Source organism: Venturia canescens, chromosome 3 (genome assembly GCF_019457755.1).
Source record: "Venturia canescens isolate UGA chromosome 3, ASM1945775v1, whole genome shotgun sequence".
NCBI lineage: Eukaryota > Metazoa > Arthropoda > Insecta > Hymenoptera > Ichneumonidae > Venturia > Venturia canescens.
The window spans coordinates 11942125-11960448 of record NC_057423.1 but is presented as its reverse complement, the minus strand read 5'-3'; the positions used below and the strand labels follow the sequence as shown (position 1 = coordinate 11960448).

The following is an 18324-nucleotide window of genomic DNA, read 5'->3' as shown; positions in this document are numbered from 1 at the left end:
CGAGAAATCAATGTATGGAGTACAGACTGCTACCATGTTATCGTACACGTGACCCTAGGGGAAGTGTGTGTTGACTCTGACAGTGGCGATTTTCGCAAACTGGAAGTTACCTGACACGGACATTCACTCATTCCATAAATTACTGTGAATTAAGATGAAATCTATTTTCACTGGAATACCCTTTTTCACGTATTTCATTGTTTTCCATCCCTGGTTGATTGGTAACCGTGAAATCTTCTGGAATCTATCATTGTTAAATCTATGCTAAAATTACGTTTTTTTTCAAATTAATTTTACATTTATAATATTATTGCAAAATGTATTTAGTTTGGAAGTTTCGGGATGACAAACATGTTCAGACAACCTAGGTTAACATCTGTCCGTGCAAATGATCAAGTGACTTCTTTAACTGAAAATAGAGTCTGATTCACATCGAATGATAAAGAAATGTCCTTAAGTCTTATGGATTATTGTAACGGAAGTTATCTGATTAATAGATAATGAAGAAGCACCCATGTTTTGAGCAACAAAGATACCCGAAATATCGATCAGGTAGAAATTTCCATGTGGGTATTATAATCCATGAAAATATTTTGAACGAAAGGATGATTGATTGATATTATCAAGTATTCCTAGTTCGAATGACAGCTCTGAAGACAGGTAGTTCTGAGAGAAGGATCTGTTTTTATAGACTAATAACTCAGCGATGTTAAGGCACAGTTTGGATAGCTCCCTGTACTATTGACTGAATATTATACGAAATGTGTGTTGTCGAAATATTGAATATAATATTGTGAGTTTTTAGGAAACGTATAGAAAAAATGTTGAAATTTATGTTACAGGGATCCAATGAGCCCTCGATGTCCATCTCGCGATTCGCGAGAATCGTCCGGTCCAGCTGTTGGAAGTCCGCCACCTCCTGTTATTAATCGGCGCAGTACGAGTCCTGTTAGTCCAAACAGCATCGTGCCCTTACCCCTTGGACCGCATCCACTTTTGCCGCCACACTCTGCAGCTGTAATGGCGGCATACATACAGCAGACTCATCAGCGCCTGCTCCTCGGTCACTCACCATTATCGCACGGTTCGGCATCACCACTGGTATCATCTTCGTGTTCGCCACCCGCTGCAACGGCAGGACTTTTAGTATCGCCAGCGAGTGGCGGCGAGATTTCTCCTGCAGCTACACCGCTTCCAGCTGTTTTAGATTTTAGCACGAGAAAATCGTCCCCAGTCGAAGAGGAAGATGATCAGCACATATTGAATCTGACCAAGCCACCAACCCCATCGTCGTCAACGGAAACAAACAACGGCCCTCTCGATTTGTCGGTTTCCAGTAGAAAGCGTCCGAGTGTTGAAGATTCACCGCCTCCGCCACCGCGAAAATCTTCGAGGCTGGCTGCGTCAACGCCTACGGCTCACCACGAGTCTCCATCTACTCCAACTTCTTTTGGACGACCAGTTGTTTCGCCGTGGACGTCACCAGTTGTGGCCTCCCACTTTCCGTACTTCGCTGCCGCAGTAGCGGCAGCTACTAGTCAGCAACAACTCTCGCCTAAGAGTACGTCCGCTGTAGTGGATACGCATCAGTTATGGAACGGTAAGATGAAACCTCCCGCTGCACTCGATAAGCCATATCAGCCGAGTGAAGCCACAAAGGCTTTAGAAAAAATGAGTGAACTGAGTAAACTGGGTGGTGAAGAAATGTACAGATCATCATCCGGAGGATCTGGTAACAGTTCGATCGGTAGCAATCCAACTGGAACATCAGGAAGCAGGCACAGTGCTTGGCAATCGCATTGGCTGAACAAAGGTGCTGATCAGGCCAAAGATGTCCTAAAGTGCGTCTGGTGCAAGCAAAGTTTCCCGACATTGGCAGCAATGACGACGCACATGAAAGAAGCAAAACATTGCGGTGTTAACATGCCCGTTCCGCCACCCTCGTCGGGTCTACATTCCCAGCAAGCATCGATGCCAACGATACCACAATCTCAAAATCAACACCAACATCAACATCAGCATCAACATCAACATCAATCGCAGAGCTTAGCTGGAGCCAGCAATAATAATGCAACACCGAGTAGCAAGCAGAGTCCATCAGAGTTGAATCTTTTGATCAAAGAGACCATGCCGTTACCGAGAAAATTAGTACGTGGTCAGGACGTTTGGTTAGGCAAAGGGGCCGAACAAACGAGACAAATCCTGAAATGCATGTGGTGCGGTCAGAGCTTCCGATCCCTTGCTGAAATGACGTCACATATGCAGCAGACTCAGCATTACACAAATATTATATCACAAGAGCAAATAATTTCATGGAAATCGTCAGACGAAAGCAAAGGTGGATCGGGTGGAAGTGGCGGCGGAGCAGGTGTTGGAGGTGGAGGTGGTGGTGGCGGCGGTGGAGGTGGGGGAGGAGGGAGTGGTGGAGGAAGCGGAGGAGGAGCCGGGAGCTTACCACCAGGAAGTGGCGGTGGACAACATGGCGGAAGCACGGGTGGCCCTGGTCTAGGTGGCGGAGCCACGAGTAGTCATGTCAGCGCCGTACTGACATGCAAGGTTTGCGATCAAGCTTTCAGTTCCCTTAAAGAGCTGAGTAATCATATGGTGAAAAATTCGCACTACAAAGAGCACATCATACGATCGATCTCAGAAAGTGGAGGACGTCGTAGACAAACGCGTGAAAAGAGAAAAAAGTCACTGCCTGTTAGAAAGTTATTGGAACTTGAACGCGCTCAAAATGAGTTCAAGAACGGTGATGCCAATTCGGGTTTATCGTACAGTTTGGGCAAACACGCTGGTAGGATAACCTGCGAGAAGTGCGGTGAGAAAATCGAAACGACCATTTTCGTTGAACATATTCGGCAATGTATCGGAGCTGGGACTATCGGTGTTAATCAAAGAAATTTTTTGAAGAGCGCTCTAATGTCGAATCACATGCCGCAAGTGCTACCACCCAGTGAAAGCGGTCGTAAGAGTGTGAACGAGGATACGTCTTCGGTTTCATCGAGACACCATCGATCTCCATCCTCGGCGAGTGACGCGACAACCCCTGGGAAGGAGACTCCTACACCTAGTGCCAACGAGGGAACGGGCGGTACTTCATCGCCATCCGTACTAAATGCTATCGAGAAACTCATCGAAAAAAGCTTCGACTCTAGAGTTCGTCATGGAACACCGGGTCTCCATCACTCTCAGCCGGGAGCGCCGATGGGCTCGAGCATCCTCAAACGATTAGGCATCGACGAGAGCGTTGATTATACGAAACCACTTGTCGACGCACAAACAATGAATCTCTTGAGATCGTATCAACAACACCAACAACAACATTATAATTCTACGAGTGCGGCAGCGAGGCGAGAAAGGAGTGGTAGTGAGTCCAGTTCTATATCGGAACGAGGGAGCAACCGAACGGATGCAATGACACCTGAGAGGCGGATGGATCTTTCTATGAGTCATGACAGGTTGTCGGGATCCCACTCACATCGGCATCGAGCTACTCCGGATAAACAGATCGTGGCACCACCCAGTCGACAGCAGACTCCCTGCGATCCAGATTCCGGTGACGAGGAATCCGTAATTGTAAAGAAAGAACCACGAGATGAAGATTCCGAGGCTCCACCGGCGAACGAAGAAGAACCTGCACCACAAGCCACATCACCTAGGGAAGTGCTTGTAAAGAACGAAGTTGTAGACGAATCCAGAGACGACGAGGAGCCAATAAATTACGGAGCTACGAATCATCGTCGGAGCAGTCTGCACGAAAGTACAGAAGAAGGTCGGGAAGTTTTATCGCCTCATGTGAATCCACCTACACCTAGGCCAGCAAGTCAAGTTGAACAAATTGCTCGAAGTCCGTGCAGAAACAGTACGAGCAGTCCAGCTAGCAGTGATCGTTCGGTGACGCCGAGGGGTACACCGGACACGAAAGCGTCCAGTAGTCTCGGGGCCCTGTCTTCCATGTTTGACAGTTTATCGGGTGGCGGAGGTGGCTCCGGTGGAGTAACCGATTCTCACGGTCGCAAAACGAGTAGTCACCCATTGGCTGCCCTCCAAAAGCTTTGTGACAAAACAGAGACTCGCGGTAGTTCGGGCAACTCCAGTGGCGGCTCCAGATCCGCTTCTGCTAATGCACCAAACATCGGCACTGGGAGTAGTAGTGGATCCGGAACTTCGGGTCCAGGACCTGGGCCAACGCCCGGTGCGATATTAGCCTTCAGTTGGGCTTGTAACGACGCAGTCGTTACGGCGGATTCGATAATGAAGTGTGCTTTTTGTGACACGCCTTTCATATCGAAAGGTGCGTATAGGCATCATTTGTCTAAAATGCATTTCGTAAAAGACGGTGTTATTCCGGACCCTGTGACGATCAGTAGAACGGCAGCGGCCGCCGCGGCTACTTCAACAGTATCTCAACAATCATCCGGTGGTGGGCCAAGCCGTAGTTCGACATCGCCACCAAGCTCACAACGCAACAAATCCCCACCCGTGCCCCAGGCTAACGGAAGTCCATCGCAGCCGTCCGCCTCACCGCTCGAAGAGAGTCCTCATTCAAAATTTCTCAAGTATACGGAGCTGGCCAAGCAATTGTCTAGCAAGTACGTATAGTCCGAGCCCCGTAAGTAGCGGTGCCATTTGTACATAAGTGTATCTATACTACGACGCGACTGTTAATGCGACAAACAAATAAACAAGAACAATGACGCGGTCATTAGTTAGGTTATTATTGCTATTATGATTACTACTACAGATAACTTTAACGACAGTCTTAAAAAGTCGAGGGGTATGGACGACAACGATGATCTCGTCATTCGGCAATTTCAGAAGTATCATCCTTCGTAAACAACTCATTCTCCATAATGTTTGCGTCGACGTTTCGTAAATAAATTCAAACATTTTTGGCATTTAGAAGCGCCGAATATTACGTTAATAAAATACTTTGGTTTTCCCAAGAGATTCTAGGAAAAAAAGGAGCCTGAATTGTTTTTTTCGTATCAGCGCAAATCTCTTCCGAATGAATAATCTTTCATTATGAACCGACCCCATCATTATTTAACGATGATTTTGTAATCTAAGTGGAAATTAATTCTCTCTTCGGACCGTCATTCCTTGCTTGTATATATCCTATTTTGTTGCGTTACCTCTGGCTCCAGGACACTTCGTAGATTTTCATTACTACACGAGGAACTTGGTATCGATGGTGAAAAATAGTCCTCGTATCTCACTGTCAAGTGAATGCTTGATTTTTAACAAAGCTTGTTGAAAAATATCGCTTAAATTTCAATGCAAAAAATCATTATTGTTTTTTGTTGTTCGAACGTGGATTGCGTGACAAACAGACAATTATTTCGGATAGTGTTATCTATTCTGTAAAATTTTTTTTTTACCAGCAAGCTTAACGCTATTTCAACTAACTTTGGAGATGAAAAGTTTGAGATTTTTTAAATCTGATACCCGTGCAATAAAGGATGGATCAAACGGTGTTGTCATTATCCGAAAAATCCGCTCGCTGGTAATAGAACTGATACTATTAAATAAATGAATAAACTTTCTTTACAAACTGTAGCAGATTAAGCGAGCACGTGTCCAAGTTCCTCGCGCCTAATGCGTACCTACTCTGTTCTTCTACTCGAGAGGGACATTTTCAATGTCAGACTACTGCGGGAGAACGGATTGTAGCAGATGACTTTTTTCTCTTTTTTCCATCCATTTTTTTACTACCAACCCCACACAGAAACGACATCCGCGATACTTAACGTATACAGTAGCTCTGTATAATAATCAAAATTTAGGGCGAGGTCGACTTGAACAGATGAGAAACGCACGCATTCCCGCGATTCAGGGAATATGTGCGCAAATGTATGTGCGCTCGTGTGCGTATAGGTGGGTGCGTCAAGCTGGTAAAAGAAAAGAAAAGCAAAAACAAAACAAAACAAAACAAAAATACGAAGAAACAAAAAAAGAAACACAAGTGTTGATTAATTGTGATGCCACCATATCTCGCCGATAATGCTGAGTCACATGTTGGCTCGGCAAGCGGCCAAGTTTGTGATGTTATTATAAATACTTAAGGATTTAACGTCGACAGGATGTCTGCAGAGACAGAGCGCGAAGTAGAAAGGACTGGGCAAACTGGTGAAAGAGAAAGATGTAAAAACGAAAAGAAAATGAAGCAGAAAAAAAAGGAAAGAAAAGAAAGAAAGAAGATACAAAATTTAAATGAACGAGCGAACAAAACACAAACACACATACACGTACACACACTACCATAAGACACAAGAAAGAAAACCTGTTGTGAAATTTCGACCCTCGGTATGTATGCCTTTAGATTTTAAGGACTAGGTCTCATTAATAGGGCTCAGAATGTAAGCTATTCTAGAAGGGTGAAAATTGTATAGGCATCTCTCGTTGTTAATACTTACGCGGAAAGAGTGAACTATTAGCGATGAAAGAAGAAGAAGAAAAAAAACATAACCCGGTGAAAACAAAAACATAAAATTAAGAAAAAAAGAAAACTATAATGTGAAAGAGAGTAAAGAGTAGAGAGCAATGAAGTTTTTATCACGTGGCGAACAAAAAAGCTAAAAATTGAAAAGATAATAGTCGCATCGTGTGCAAAATGCCACGAGGTTCATTACCGTGTTTTCAGCGACACAAGAGCGCAAAATCAGCCCATAGTCCAGATGCAACAAGACGAGAAAAAGAGAGAGAGAGAGAGAGCGAGAGAAAATACTAAAATTCGTAAGCGCTCATGGCCATCGCCGTTCGATGTATATTTTGATGAAACGGCGTTAACGCGGGCAATCATTTGCCCTTTGCTACACACAAATTAAATCCTTGCACGTACACACACACACACACACACACACACACACACACACACACACACACACAAACACACAAAATACACGCGCGCACGCACCCACCCACACTCACGCACACACTTATACAAGACACGTACATTTGGCAACACAGACAGAGACGGCATAATGTCATCGGGCGTGGATAGACCATTGTACATTTTTATTTGTTCAAACATATTTATTATACTCGCTCGTATTCGAGCGAGCCGCACGCGTCATTAACGTGTAAAATATTGTCATTATCATTCGGAATGTCGCGAATAATTGTGTATATTAATTGAAAATATTATTACAAGTATAATAATAATGATTATTATTATTAATATTATTATTGCTATTATTATGATTATGACAATGATGACGATTATGATGAAGATGATGATGATGATGATGATGATGATGATGATGATGATGATGATGATGATGATGATGATGATGATGATGATGATGATGATGATGATGATGACGACGATGATGATGATGATGATGACGATGATGATGATGATGATGATGACGATTATTATTAAATACGAATGGCAGGAAGAAAGGTACAGTGATATTGTGCGAAAATGGGCGCAAGTGCATGATATTGATCGTATAATTGACTATGAAAGAGTGAGAGAGCGCACGCAGGAGAGTTAATGCATGAATGTGATGGAGCGTTGGAATAACGTATGTGTGATAGACTGGATGATCAAGGCCGACTGATGGGGTAGCGGCAACGTACAGCCCCCAAAAATGTGAACGAGGGGGATGATAGATGAAGAATTAAAATAATTAAAGAAAAACAAAAATAAAATTAATTATAATAAAACAAAAGATTGAAAAGGAAAAAAATGAAAAGAAAAATGGAAAAAAAAATAATAATAATAATGAATAAAAAAAAAAACACGACACACACTTGTATACGTATTTCTTGTAAACTCTAATTCTTCCATCGCGGACTTTAAAAAATATTTATCAATATAATAATAATAATATTAATATTATTATTGTAATTATATACGACTGCTGAGAGGGTGATGAACGAGTGTGAATCTATGTGGAAGCTATCAAGAGAGACTCGATAGAGTCTCTACTCATTATCCGAGCACAAACGAGGTGAACGGCTGAATTAAAATCTATACTTATAAAGAGAACAAAGAAACCATCTATTCCACACGATCATTGAAACACTAAAAATGCGAGACGGATATTTCAAAATATAAACTAGCGTGTTGGAGCAATTACGAGAAACAAAACAAACAAACAAAAAGAAAAAAGTATGAAGTTGGGGTGAAATACATAGTACACGTGTACGCGGGAAAAGCAACCACAAAGATATGCATCATGTATACGCGAAACTCTTGAAACCATTTTACCAGAATTGTCATTATTTAATTATTTCGGTTGTATTTTAAAATGCAATTAAAGCTCAAATAAATATATATGTTATAAACTATGCTGAAAATGATTTGTTTTTAATACTTTTACTCTCAACTGTTTCCCCGATCGATCCTGTATCCTCTGGCCTGTCTTTTTTCACCTTTTCACACTCTCGAGTTTCTCTCTTTGCATTTTTTTTCTCGTTTATTCGAACTCCTGCAGGATTAGAAGAACGCGGACGTCAATTCGCTAACTGGTAGACATTAATCCGATCGAATATGCATCGTGGGATATGTCACATGTCATAATCATGCGCACGGTGAGTTGGAATTGCAGTTCTTAATCGCGCTTCAATTCATATGAAAAATAAAAACCCTCTCAAGAAGATCCTTCTCGAGATCGCACCAACCAATTAGTCACATAAAATTATCGACAATTGGAAAAAAAATCATTCGAAGCTTCGTGTCAATAAGACGTAACTTCGAAATTTTTTTCGTGCATATATGTCCGTTCTTGTGAAGCAACGATTCTCGTAGTTTTTCAAGTAGTAACGTAATTATAAAGGGTCAAAAAAGACTTCAATCTTCAATTTAATTCAGGGTTATAAATACTCTATTTTTTTTCTTATTTTCATCAATAGATAACACATGGAAGCTCATGAGGTTATGAATTTTTTATATTTTTCAATAAAAATGTAGGAAAAAAACGATGATACGTTGACCCGAATCGGTAATATGCTCAATTCTTTGGATCTTTGCTAGTACCAAAAGACAAAAAAGTTATAAATGACGAGTGTTAAGGAGGTACAAAAATAGCTCAATTCTGCCTTCACGAACATGAAAAATCAAATTCTTACGCTTACTACGAATCTGCGACTGAGCTTTCTCTAAAATTCGATGATTATCATTTGCCAAATTGATTACAGAAAGAATAATAAATTTTAATGAAGGCCGTAGTAATAAGGAGATAAGGTTGACTCGCTGAAGACAACATTTCGTAAATAACGCGTATAACACGATCGTTATGCGGCTTATTTTACGGGCCTATCTGTCGGTTTACCCTTCAAGCCACACTGTTCAAATATTTAGTTTTCAACATGCCTATAATTCAACGCGAGACGATGATTCTCTTGATAATTTTAATTGCGAGAATTTCTTAATTCCCCATAAAGGCTCAGCCGTTATAAGAGGATTGATAGTTTCGATCCGTCGCTCGTCTGAACGTCAACGTTCAACGACATTGTAGTTATAGTTACGGCTGAAGGATGAACAAATTTTTATTGCTATCATTTCAAAGTAATTTGTTTTCCATTCGGGTCGCGGCAATGTTGTCACTTTTTTGTATCAGACAAAATGGCCTAGTCTTATTCGAGAGATTCGCCGACGGAAAGAGTGTTATAAAACATGTGTAACCTTTGATTTAAGAACGATTCGCTCGATCTACTTAGAAAAGTGATAATAGCACAAAACTCAAATAAGTTGCAGGTCCATCGAATTATTTTGAATCCACTTTACAAGAAGTTCCGTAAATAATGTAGTTCCAAACTTAAAGTGAGCTTAGAAGTAGAGATACGTGGATGTATTTGTGTAAATTTGATGATATCCAAGAATAAATGACCAATTCAGTGTTTTTAAGCTAGTTCACGCACGAAACGAAACGATTTTCTTAAGAAAGTCTTGAAATTTACTCAGAGTTTAAATGGGTAGTTTATTGACACACATATCAAATTTTAAATGGTTTGTCTTATTGATTATTTACATAAACGTGTTTAAATATGAAGAAAAATACACAGGGTTATAGAAACTATGCGTAAAAAATCGTTTATCTTTTCGTATAACGAATGAACGCTTCTTACAAAGTTCATGAAAAAGTATACAATAACAATGACGTCTATAGTGAAGGTCTGGGAAGCAATTCGAAATTATTGCCTTTCCAGTAATACAGATATATTACGTTGAAGATTGAATGAAATTGGTGGTGAGCACTCTCATAACCTCAAATTTGCTTATTTCAGCATTTTGTTTCTTCATGGCTTGGGCCATTCCTGTCATAGCCTTTTGTCTTTTAATCAATACTTTTTTCGTTATCTATTCTCCTTCATTTTTTCCCTTTGCGCTCTCTAATGCGATTTTTTTCATAAAAAACTATAGTATTTTTGCCAGGGACGAATGAAATTTCGGGTTCGGTCAGTGTTGGATCTCCGATTAATTAATGGCTTGTAATTTCATTCGCCAAGAGATAAGTTGAAAAAATTTATTTAAAATTTCGAATTAAGGAGTTTCGGTACAGGCGATACAATGTTGCCATGCTAAACCATGCTAAAAGCATAAAAAATTTCAAAAAATTCAGAATTTTATAAAATTTGGTGAACATATGCTTTAGTGCCAAATTTGACAATACAAATTTTTTAAGATTTTTCTTCTACACAGTTATCGAGTAATTGATCACTAAAGTTGACGTGTATAAGCATAGCGTTTCCATATATATAGGTATACATTCCGGGCATAAGAAATCTGCTTTAATGCATAATTACTCGATAAATAAGTAGAAGAAAATTTTGAAAAAATTTGTGTTTTCGCACTTGATGTTGAAGAATATTATCACCAAATTTGATCAATTTCTTAATATTTAGACTTTTGTACCGAAACTCCTTAATAACTCTAACATTAATTTTGAGTGATAATATCTTTAACTAGGAAATAAAAATCGAGCGAATTTAGACACCCATAAAATACGATCCTTCGGGCATGATCTACTTTAACTCGAGTTCTATAAAAACGCATGCGTACCTAAATGCAGATAATTGATATTCAAACATTTCTATTTTCCTTCTCTAAAAAAGACATTTCAATGTATCGAAATGTGAAGCCTATATTCGTTGCCATGGATCATTGAGTTGTCAGAATTAAAATGGGCGCGTAGCACCCGTATTGTTGCTAGTGTGTTAAAAATTCGCGAAGCGTCTCACTCTTTTCAAATTCCGATTATCTTCAATATATGGCTCAGCAAATTCTATTATTTATTATTGTTTGATTTTTTTATGACTTAGTGCAAATTACATTCGAGTTTCATTAACCGTTGAATTTTTTTTTTTCATAATTTGTTTAGCTTGATACACAAGTATCGAAAATTTTCACTAAATGCTGTTTTCAAATTTGTAAAATTTCGAAAATCTACTATACCAATTGATAATGATCACAAGTAATGCTTTTTCTTGTCTGAATATCCACATTACTGAGTCTGCATAAGAAATATGCAGCAGAAATCTCAAGAACTGGTAGTGCAGAGCTTGATGCAGTAGCGTATGGGGTAAAGGGCAATTGCAAAAGAAGAAGAGGAAGAAAAAGTAAGAGTGGTAGTCAAGAGAGAAGTAATAAGAACATGGCATAGGATATTCGTAGCAGGGAAAACCGGTCGCTGCTCTTTCTCTTTACAGAAGACAGCCAGCACTTGCATCATGTATAAGGCTCGATTTTTAAATATAATTCTCTTATTTTACCCTAATGCACTAATGAATTGATAGAAACTCGAGCTTCGAAAGCTGGCAGAACATTATTTTACCTTTTGCCTTTCCCTCCTTTCACGATCATCGTATTTCACTTTTGCTTTACGACATGGTTCATTTGATTTTTCTTTGTTTCGGAATTTCCCACCTGTCTGTGATAATCAGATTGCTCGTGGCAAATGGCAATCAACCAATCAATGTGCCATCTCAAAAATAAAGAAAAAAATCTCAACAAAATTCTTGGCAGTTTCTGATCTCTGTAATTCGAAGTGGAAGTAATCGCGATTACGTTCGGTATTACAGATCAGTCCAGAAGAAAGAGGCAAAGAATGAGGCGAACGGTCCAGAAGAATCATTCCTCTAAGAAAATGGCTGTAGAGCGAATTTATGTCGTCGCGGAGGCTATGGATATCCGTTGGATGCTGCGGATAAAGAAAAAAGAATGGCGTGGAAAGAGGGTGAAGGGCAGAAAAGGGATGGATACGGGCTGAAAGAGAAGCTGCCTCCTAGGATAGACGCAGATTACGAAGCCTCGGTCCGTAAGATAGCAAATACGAATCGACCTTTTCATTATCTCCTACTATATCTCTCACTAAATTCGAGTACTCAAGAACCATTTTAATTATTTTGATAAGCTCGCTACAGCCACCCTAAAAAACATGGAACGTTACATTTGTATCCGATGCAGTATTACAAGCTACGTTTCTCAACCACAAGAAGTTTCATCATCGAAAATAAAACCTGATCACAATAATGAGTAAAGCCTTGGCATTCGATTAGCTACTACGTTTTTCGTAAAGTGAATTTCTCTTAGGCAGTTGAAACTTTTTTCTTGTTGCCCGAAACCTGATTTAACATAAACGTTATTGACGTCGAATGAGCAAATTTTATGACATCAACAAGTTAAATAACTTTCCTGAACTTGAAAAAAGCATAAAACCTTTCGAAAGTGCTTCAGTCTCCTCTCTATTTTCGAGACATTTAAAGAGTTTCTGAATTTATCAATTCATTGATTCTGTTTGATATTATATAGTCCGTCTAGAACGGTTGTGTAGAATTCAATACTTGGACAAAGAGCCACTCTAGACCAGAAACAGGTGCATGTTGAGTTGTGAAGGAATAAATAAACATTGGTACTGAAATTCGATAGAAGTACAAATCAAGGATATGATATTTAAGAGGATGTGAGGCAAATGAGAGATAAGTTGAGTGTACTGGTTGGAGGACGACCGGAGAAGAGATCGAGCAGCATGGAATGGTAAAGGACCCGAGAAAGAGTGAGAGAGAGATAAATTGGAGATTCGATTACGAGGGAGAGTGAAAGAGAGGTGGACAGGATCTTGGCAGAACCTCACCTATACCTATTGCCTGGGGGCTGGTAATGAATTCGTCTAATGGGTCGTAAAGAATGCGATCTTATGGAGCGAAGCGGACAAAATAAAATACGAATGAGACGGAAACAGGAGGGCGGGCGAAGAGAGGAGAGAAGACCAGGGGAGATACCGATTCTCAGATGGACCTGAGAATAAGAAGAACAAGAAGAGGAAGAAGCGGTCTGTCCTTTTTCCTCTTATCTCTCGAAGCGCACCTCTAATTCCGATATTTAAACTCGTTGATACCCTCGCGGTGCACTGACTCGAAACGAGAAAGTGAGAAAAAGTTGAGAAAGGGCACTGGGGGAAGATTCTTCGACCACCTCCGTGGAACGAGTTAGTTGTTACGGAATCAGCCTATTCAAGCCCCCGTTCCTTGCGGTGGACGATAAATTCTTTTCTCAGCCAGATGGAGTATCGTTATTTCTCTTGACATCTTGGATATTTAAAGTGGGCATGGGAGAAGTAAAAAAGGAGCGAAAAATAGCCGGGATCATATAATCGTGAGCAAAATCTCGAGTCGCTTGAATAGTGAGTAGGTTTATAAACGCGAAAACTTCACCAGTCTTCGGGCCATTTTTTCCTTTGCTCGTTTTCTAAAAATGCCTAAAGTACCGTAATAATTGGATGTAACAAAATTCGAGGACGTCAACGAATCTTAAAACATCAGATCGAATACCAGTCGTTGAGTAATAATTTACAGAGACGTCAAATCCGCATTTGCAAAGAGATCACAAAATTGGGCTATTCATCTTATAACGATGGAATCAATTCGGTCGTGAAGATTCGAACTAACGGTTTGAATGCAGAGGACGTGCTGGAGTACTTATTGAAAGTTAGCATTGACGTCACCGATCGGAGAGCCGTCGAAAAACGCATTTCTTCGAGGACCTCGGACCCTCGATGAACCCACCCAGACACAAATCTCTTCCCCTTCTCTAATTCGACAGTTTTTTACTCTTTCTACTGAAAGCCGCGTGAACGTGAAGTTGAACTCTTTTTTGTTTGTCTTTCTGCTTCATCCCCCTACCTCGCTCTTTTCATTTCCTCGTACTATACGAAGTACAGAATGTCCTTTTAGTCTTCTTCCGAGGGGTTCCTTCCACACCGTGTGCAGTTGCTACAGCGCTCGAACATTGCTTTTCTCCTGTGTGCTTTTCTCGTTCATTCGGACCGGACTAGATCGCACAATCCGCGTTCGCGTAAGCGTAGTCCATCTTGGATACGCTCGAGAGTTTGTGTTCTTTATGTGCGCCAGGAAAGAGCTATGGGATCCATAGTTACTATCTATCCGAGGGATGCTGGCCGCCGCCTCTTTCTCTCTGTCTTACGCACACTAACATACAGATATCCCTTTGCTTCTGCGGGGTGGCTCAACACTAAACGACCTGGGAGCCTCGTTCGCCTACTCCCTTGGACACAACGAGATCCGGTGCCTTCTTCTTCTTCTTCTTCTTCTTCTTCTTCTTCTTCTTCGGCTACGTGAGTTACGTTTCCGAGGGTACGTCGGACAATGCGACTCACAGGCCACGTGAAATCCAGAGCTCTGCTCGGTTCTCCACCATCCTAAGATCAGGAAGGTAGAGAGCGGCTGAGAAAATGTCTCCGAGACTCTCGAAAGGTATTAGAGAGTCACCAAAAACCTGAAGATCCAACCAGATAGGACAAGATTTGTGGCAGTCATGGCTACCGATAACCAACTCCTTGCTTGCTGCTACTTTGCTTGTTTGGAACGTGTGATCGTACTTTATCCAATCTGCGGTGAACGAGGATCATGCGCAAAACTCGGTAGAAAAAAAATATCTCGGTCCCTTGATGACATCGAAGCTTGATCAACGATTATGACGAGAAATGAGAGTAGAGACTAGCAGAAAATCACGCGTTGGGCTACCGACGCTGATCGACAGAATACACGGTGGCAAAATTATGATTGTGAAACACAGTGACCACGATATCGAATGCAAATGGTTGTTTCGATATTTCAATTTTTCATGACTTTCTCAACTTTCTTCCAATGATCATTAAAAAAATGAATTTCTCATAGCAATCAAATCAAATCACATAAAAACATGGGGACCATTCTGTTTGAAAGTGGCAACAGCGAGAGCTAGAAATCGATTATCTTCGGTCTGGTTGTTACCACAATCCGTAAATTTAAAATTTTTCGATAAATTTAATGTTGTTATAAAAAATAAAAAAATCGGAATATAATTTATATCAAATTATAACAATTTCATTTTATTTTATAAATATCATCTATTCCGAATAATTTTTTTTTCTCGAACTAATAAAATGAAAAGATAGAAAGATACCGAATGGAGATAAATGTTCTTCGTAATGTCAAAAATTAATTATTCCAATGCAGCTATTGTTTTTCCTTATCTCAGCAAGGGGGTATAAGATCTTAGGTCGATTGCGTATAAAAATGAAGCAAAGTGGTAGACAAGTCTGGGAGCTTAATTGGGTAAGACAATATTTTGATGGGAGTAGATCGCGCGAAGCGTAGGGGTAAAAAAGGAATAAATATATGGCGATGATAAAGATATCGGTTGGTCATTGCGAACGCGTGGGAGATGTAGTCCGATATAATACAAACGTACAACACTGAAAAGTTGTTGCTGTATATGCAACATAATGAAGAGCGAGAAATACGAATATCCGTGGAGGAGAATGGTGGGTGTTCATACCAGACTGAGTCGGTCGCGTTGTTGATCCTGTGACATCTCTCGTCCTTCCATTCGAGAAGCGTGATCCTGCATCTGTAACGAGCGTTTCTACAACACGATAAATGAAGATCTTCCCGAGGAATATTTTCTTCTTTCCAGTTCCAGTTTAATCTCGTAACCCGTATATACACACGCGTTGGCAGGCCGCGTAAAGTATCGAGAATTGCTCCCGCCCCCGGAAAATACACATAAATACGTACGTCGTACTCCAACTATAATACGAACACACGTTATGCTCAGACGTACATTCGCAAGTGTTCGTAAGCTTGAGATTAGCGCACACCATTGAATCCGATATCCCTACACTGATATCGAGCAATGTTCTTGAGAACTGGCTAAAAAATACACAACCGAGAAAGAAACTGCAGATGATTATCCGTAAAGTGAGTGAGATATGTGTCGTCTCTACATAGATTCCTTCGTCCTGTGTTCACATATACATACTTTTTTCTTTTTATACCTACGTGCCACGTCTTCTTTCAGATCTCTATCGAGGAGGCATGTACCAGAGAGAATAGTAGCTAATCACAAATACAAATCGATATGATGCAGAATGCATAAAATTACGAGTATAAATCATCGCTTCCGATATACCATTTCATTCTTCAGATACAAAGCGAAAAAGAAAAAATAAATGAAACTTCAGGAAAACATGGAAATAAATATTTCGGAGAGATAAACTGATGAAAATGCGAGCAATCTGAAGTTAATTTTATTCTTCAAAATTTATCGAAAGTATCACATGAAGAATGTACGATCCAAAATAATTGGGAAATCTTGTGCAGGTAATGCACAAGATAATCGACACCATGTAAGAGCTTCGATATTCAGAATCATTATGAAGCTGTCGTCACTGTTGCGTCTGTAGGAAATTATAATCATTGATGTCTCTTCTGATCGTGGATTATTATAAACTGGACACTATGATCTTCCTCGTAACAGAAACACCTGGGAAGTGATGTTTGTTTTTTACTTGACACTGCAGTACAAAAACATGCTTTCAAAACTGTTCGGTCAAGATAAAATGACTGCCTTTTTTATGAAATTAATCCGATCGATTTGGTGAGTACTACGAGCAGGGGAGTCGCACGAATTTAAGGCCTAATTGTACGGACATCGATTCTTTTCGGATCGCATACCATCGGGTTGATTAAATTCAAATTGCCACATCCAACGAGTTATATAAATTTATTATATAAAAAGATAGAAACAGAAATGTTGCTCCATTGTTGACAATTTTTTCAGAAGAACTTCGAGAATTTAGTAAAAAGCACAAATTAATGTTTGTGATGACAGAGGCACAGAACGGGTCGCTCACCGTAGCAAGCGGAAAGTTTCAACTGCTGCTGCTGCTGTCGAGATTTCTTTACCAGTCAAAAGAAACACGTCCGGGGTTAGCATAACATCATAAAGCACGTTAACGTAAGCAACTCTCGGTGCGGTGATGATAGAAAGAAACACGAAGATATTCATGGGTGTAGCAATGAATGCTGCTGGATTTTTAGAAGGAAAAAAGAAAAAAGAAAGAGCGAGTGTGAGAGTGAGAGAGGAAGCAAACGTGAGAGACTTCCAGTTCCGAATAACTCGAGGCGTAATAGTAACGTATCAATCACAACGGGAATGTGAAATCAAAGTTTGGAAAGACTCGAGACGAAATGTTTTTTGCATTTTGAAAAAAGAAGCTGTCAGCGGAAGCGATAAATTTATTGAGAAAAAAGAGCCCACGAACATCCGCCAGTAGCTCGTCAAATATTTGTGTTCATCTCTTTCGTGCGTGTGGATACAAGATTGCCACACATCGATCGAACGTGTGGACAGGAAACACTTTTTTCAAATTTTTGTTAAAATCTCCAACCGGCAGTTTGTTTCAGGAAATGAAAACGTTCGAATTAACAAATCTAACGAGATATCAAAATATTCTAATTTCTTCGACTGCAGTTTTCGAGGAGCTGCAAAACATGTCATTATTCATGTAAAATTGTACTCACAACTCAAATATCTTAATCCGTGTATCGATGAAATTTCGAATTCCAGAACCGTTTGTGAATTACAATCACAAGAATGATTTCTTCGCTCTGATTTTTCGGAAGGCTAGACGCTGGTTAATAAATCCTTTCACATTCACCAAGTAATCGAGCATTGTTCCGTGGAGCTACCGTTGCGAAATATAATACAACATTAATTGTCTATATGCTTGATATTCCTGTTATCGGGGCGTACCGTTATAATCGAGCTGTGCTCGAGTATATCATTCCGTATTTGAATGCGCGCCCGTAGATCTGTTCATATTTAAGTAATAATTTATTAGCAACATATTATGAAACATATATCGGTTTGGTAACGTATGCAGCTGGCTCGCGAGCGTGTCTGCACTTCGTGAGGAAACTCCAGTGGTCCTACCAAGCGTATCGAGGTTGTCTTCAATTACATGTAACTACTCTGTACTACCATCTTATACCTAGGACCGATCGTGTTCAAGAAAGACACTAAAACGA

The 18324-nt window shown here is 40.2% G+C and overlaps 1 protein-coding gene across 4 annotated transcripts in view; it reads left to right on the top strand.

Moving 5' to 3' along the window:
• The window catches only part of tio (tiptop), a 164344-nt gene extending 157845 nt beyond the window's left edge, over positions 1 to 6499 (top strand). For all 4 annotated transcript variants that reach the window (XM_043414166.1, XM_043414165.1, XM_043414167.1 and 1 more), the window contains one exon: positions 843 to 6499. In XM_043414166.1, the coding sequence (XP_043270101.1) occupies positions 843 to 4605 (3763 nt within the window). In that variant the 3' untranslated portion in view covers positions 4606 to 6499. The remainder of the gene's footprint in view (positions 1 to 842) is intronic.
• The last annotated feature ends 11825 nt before the right edge of the window (positions 6500 to 18324 follow it).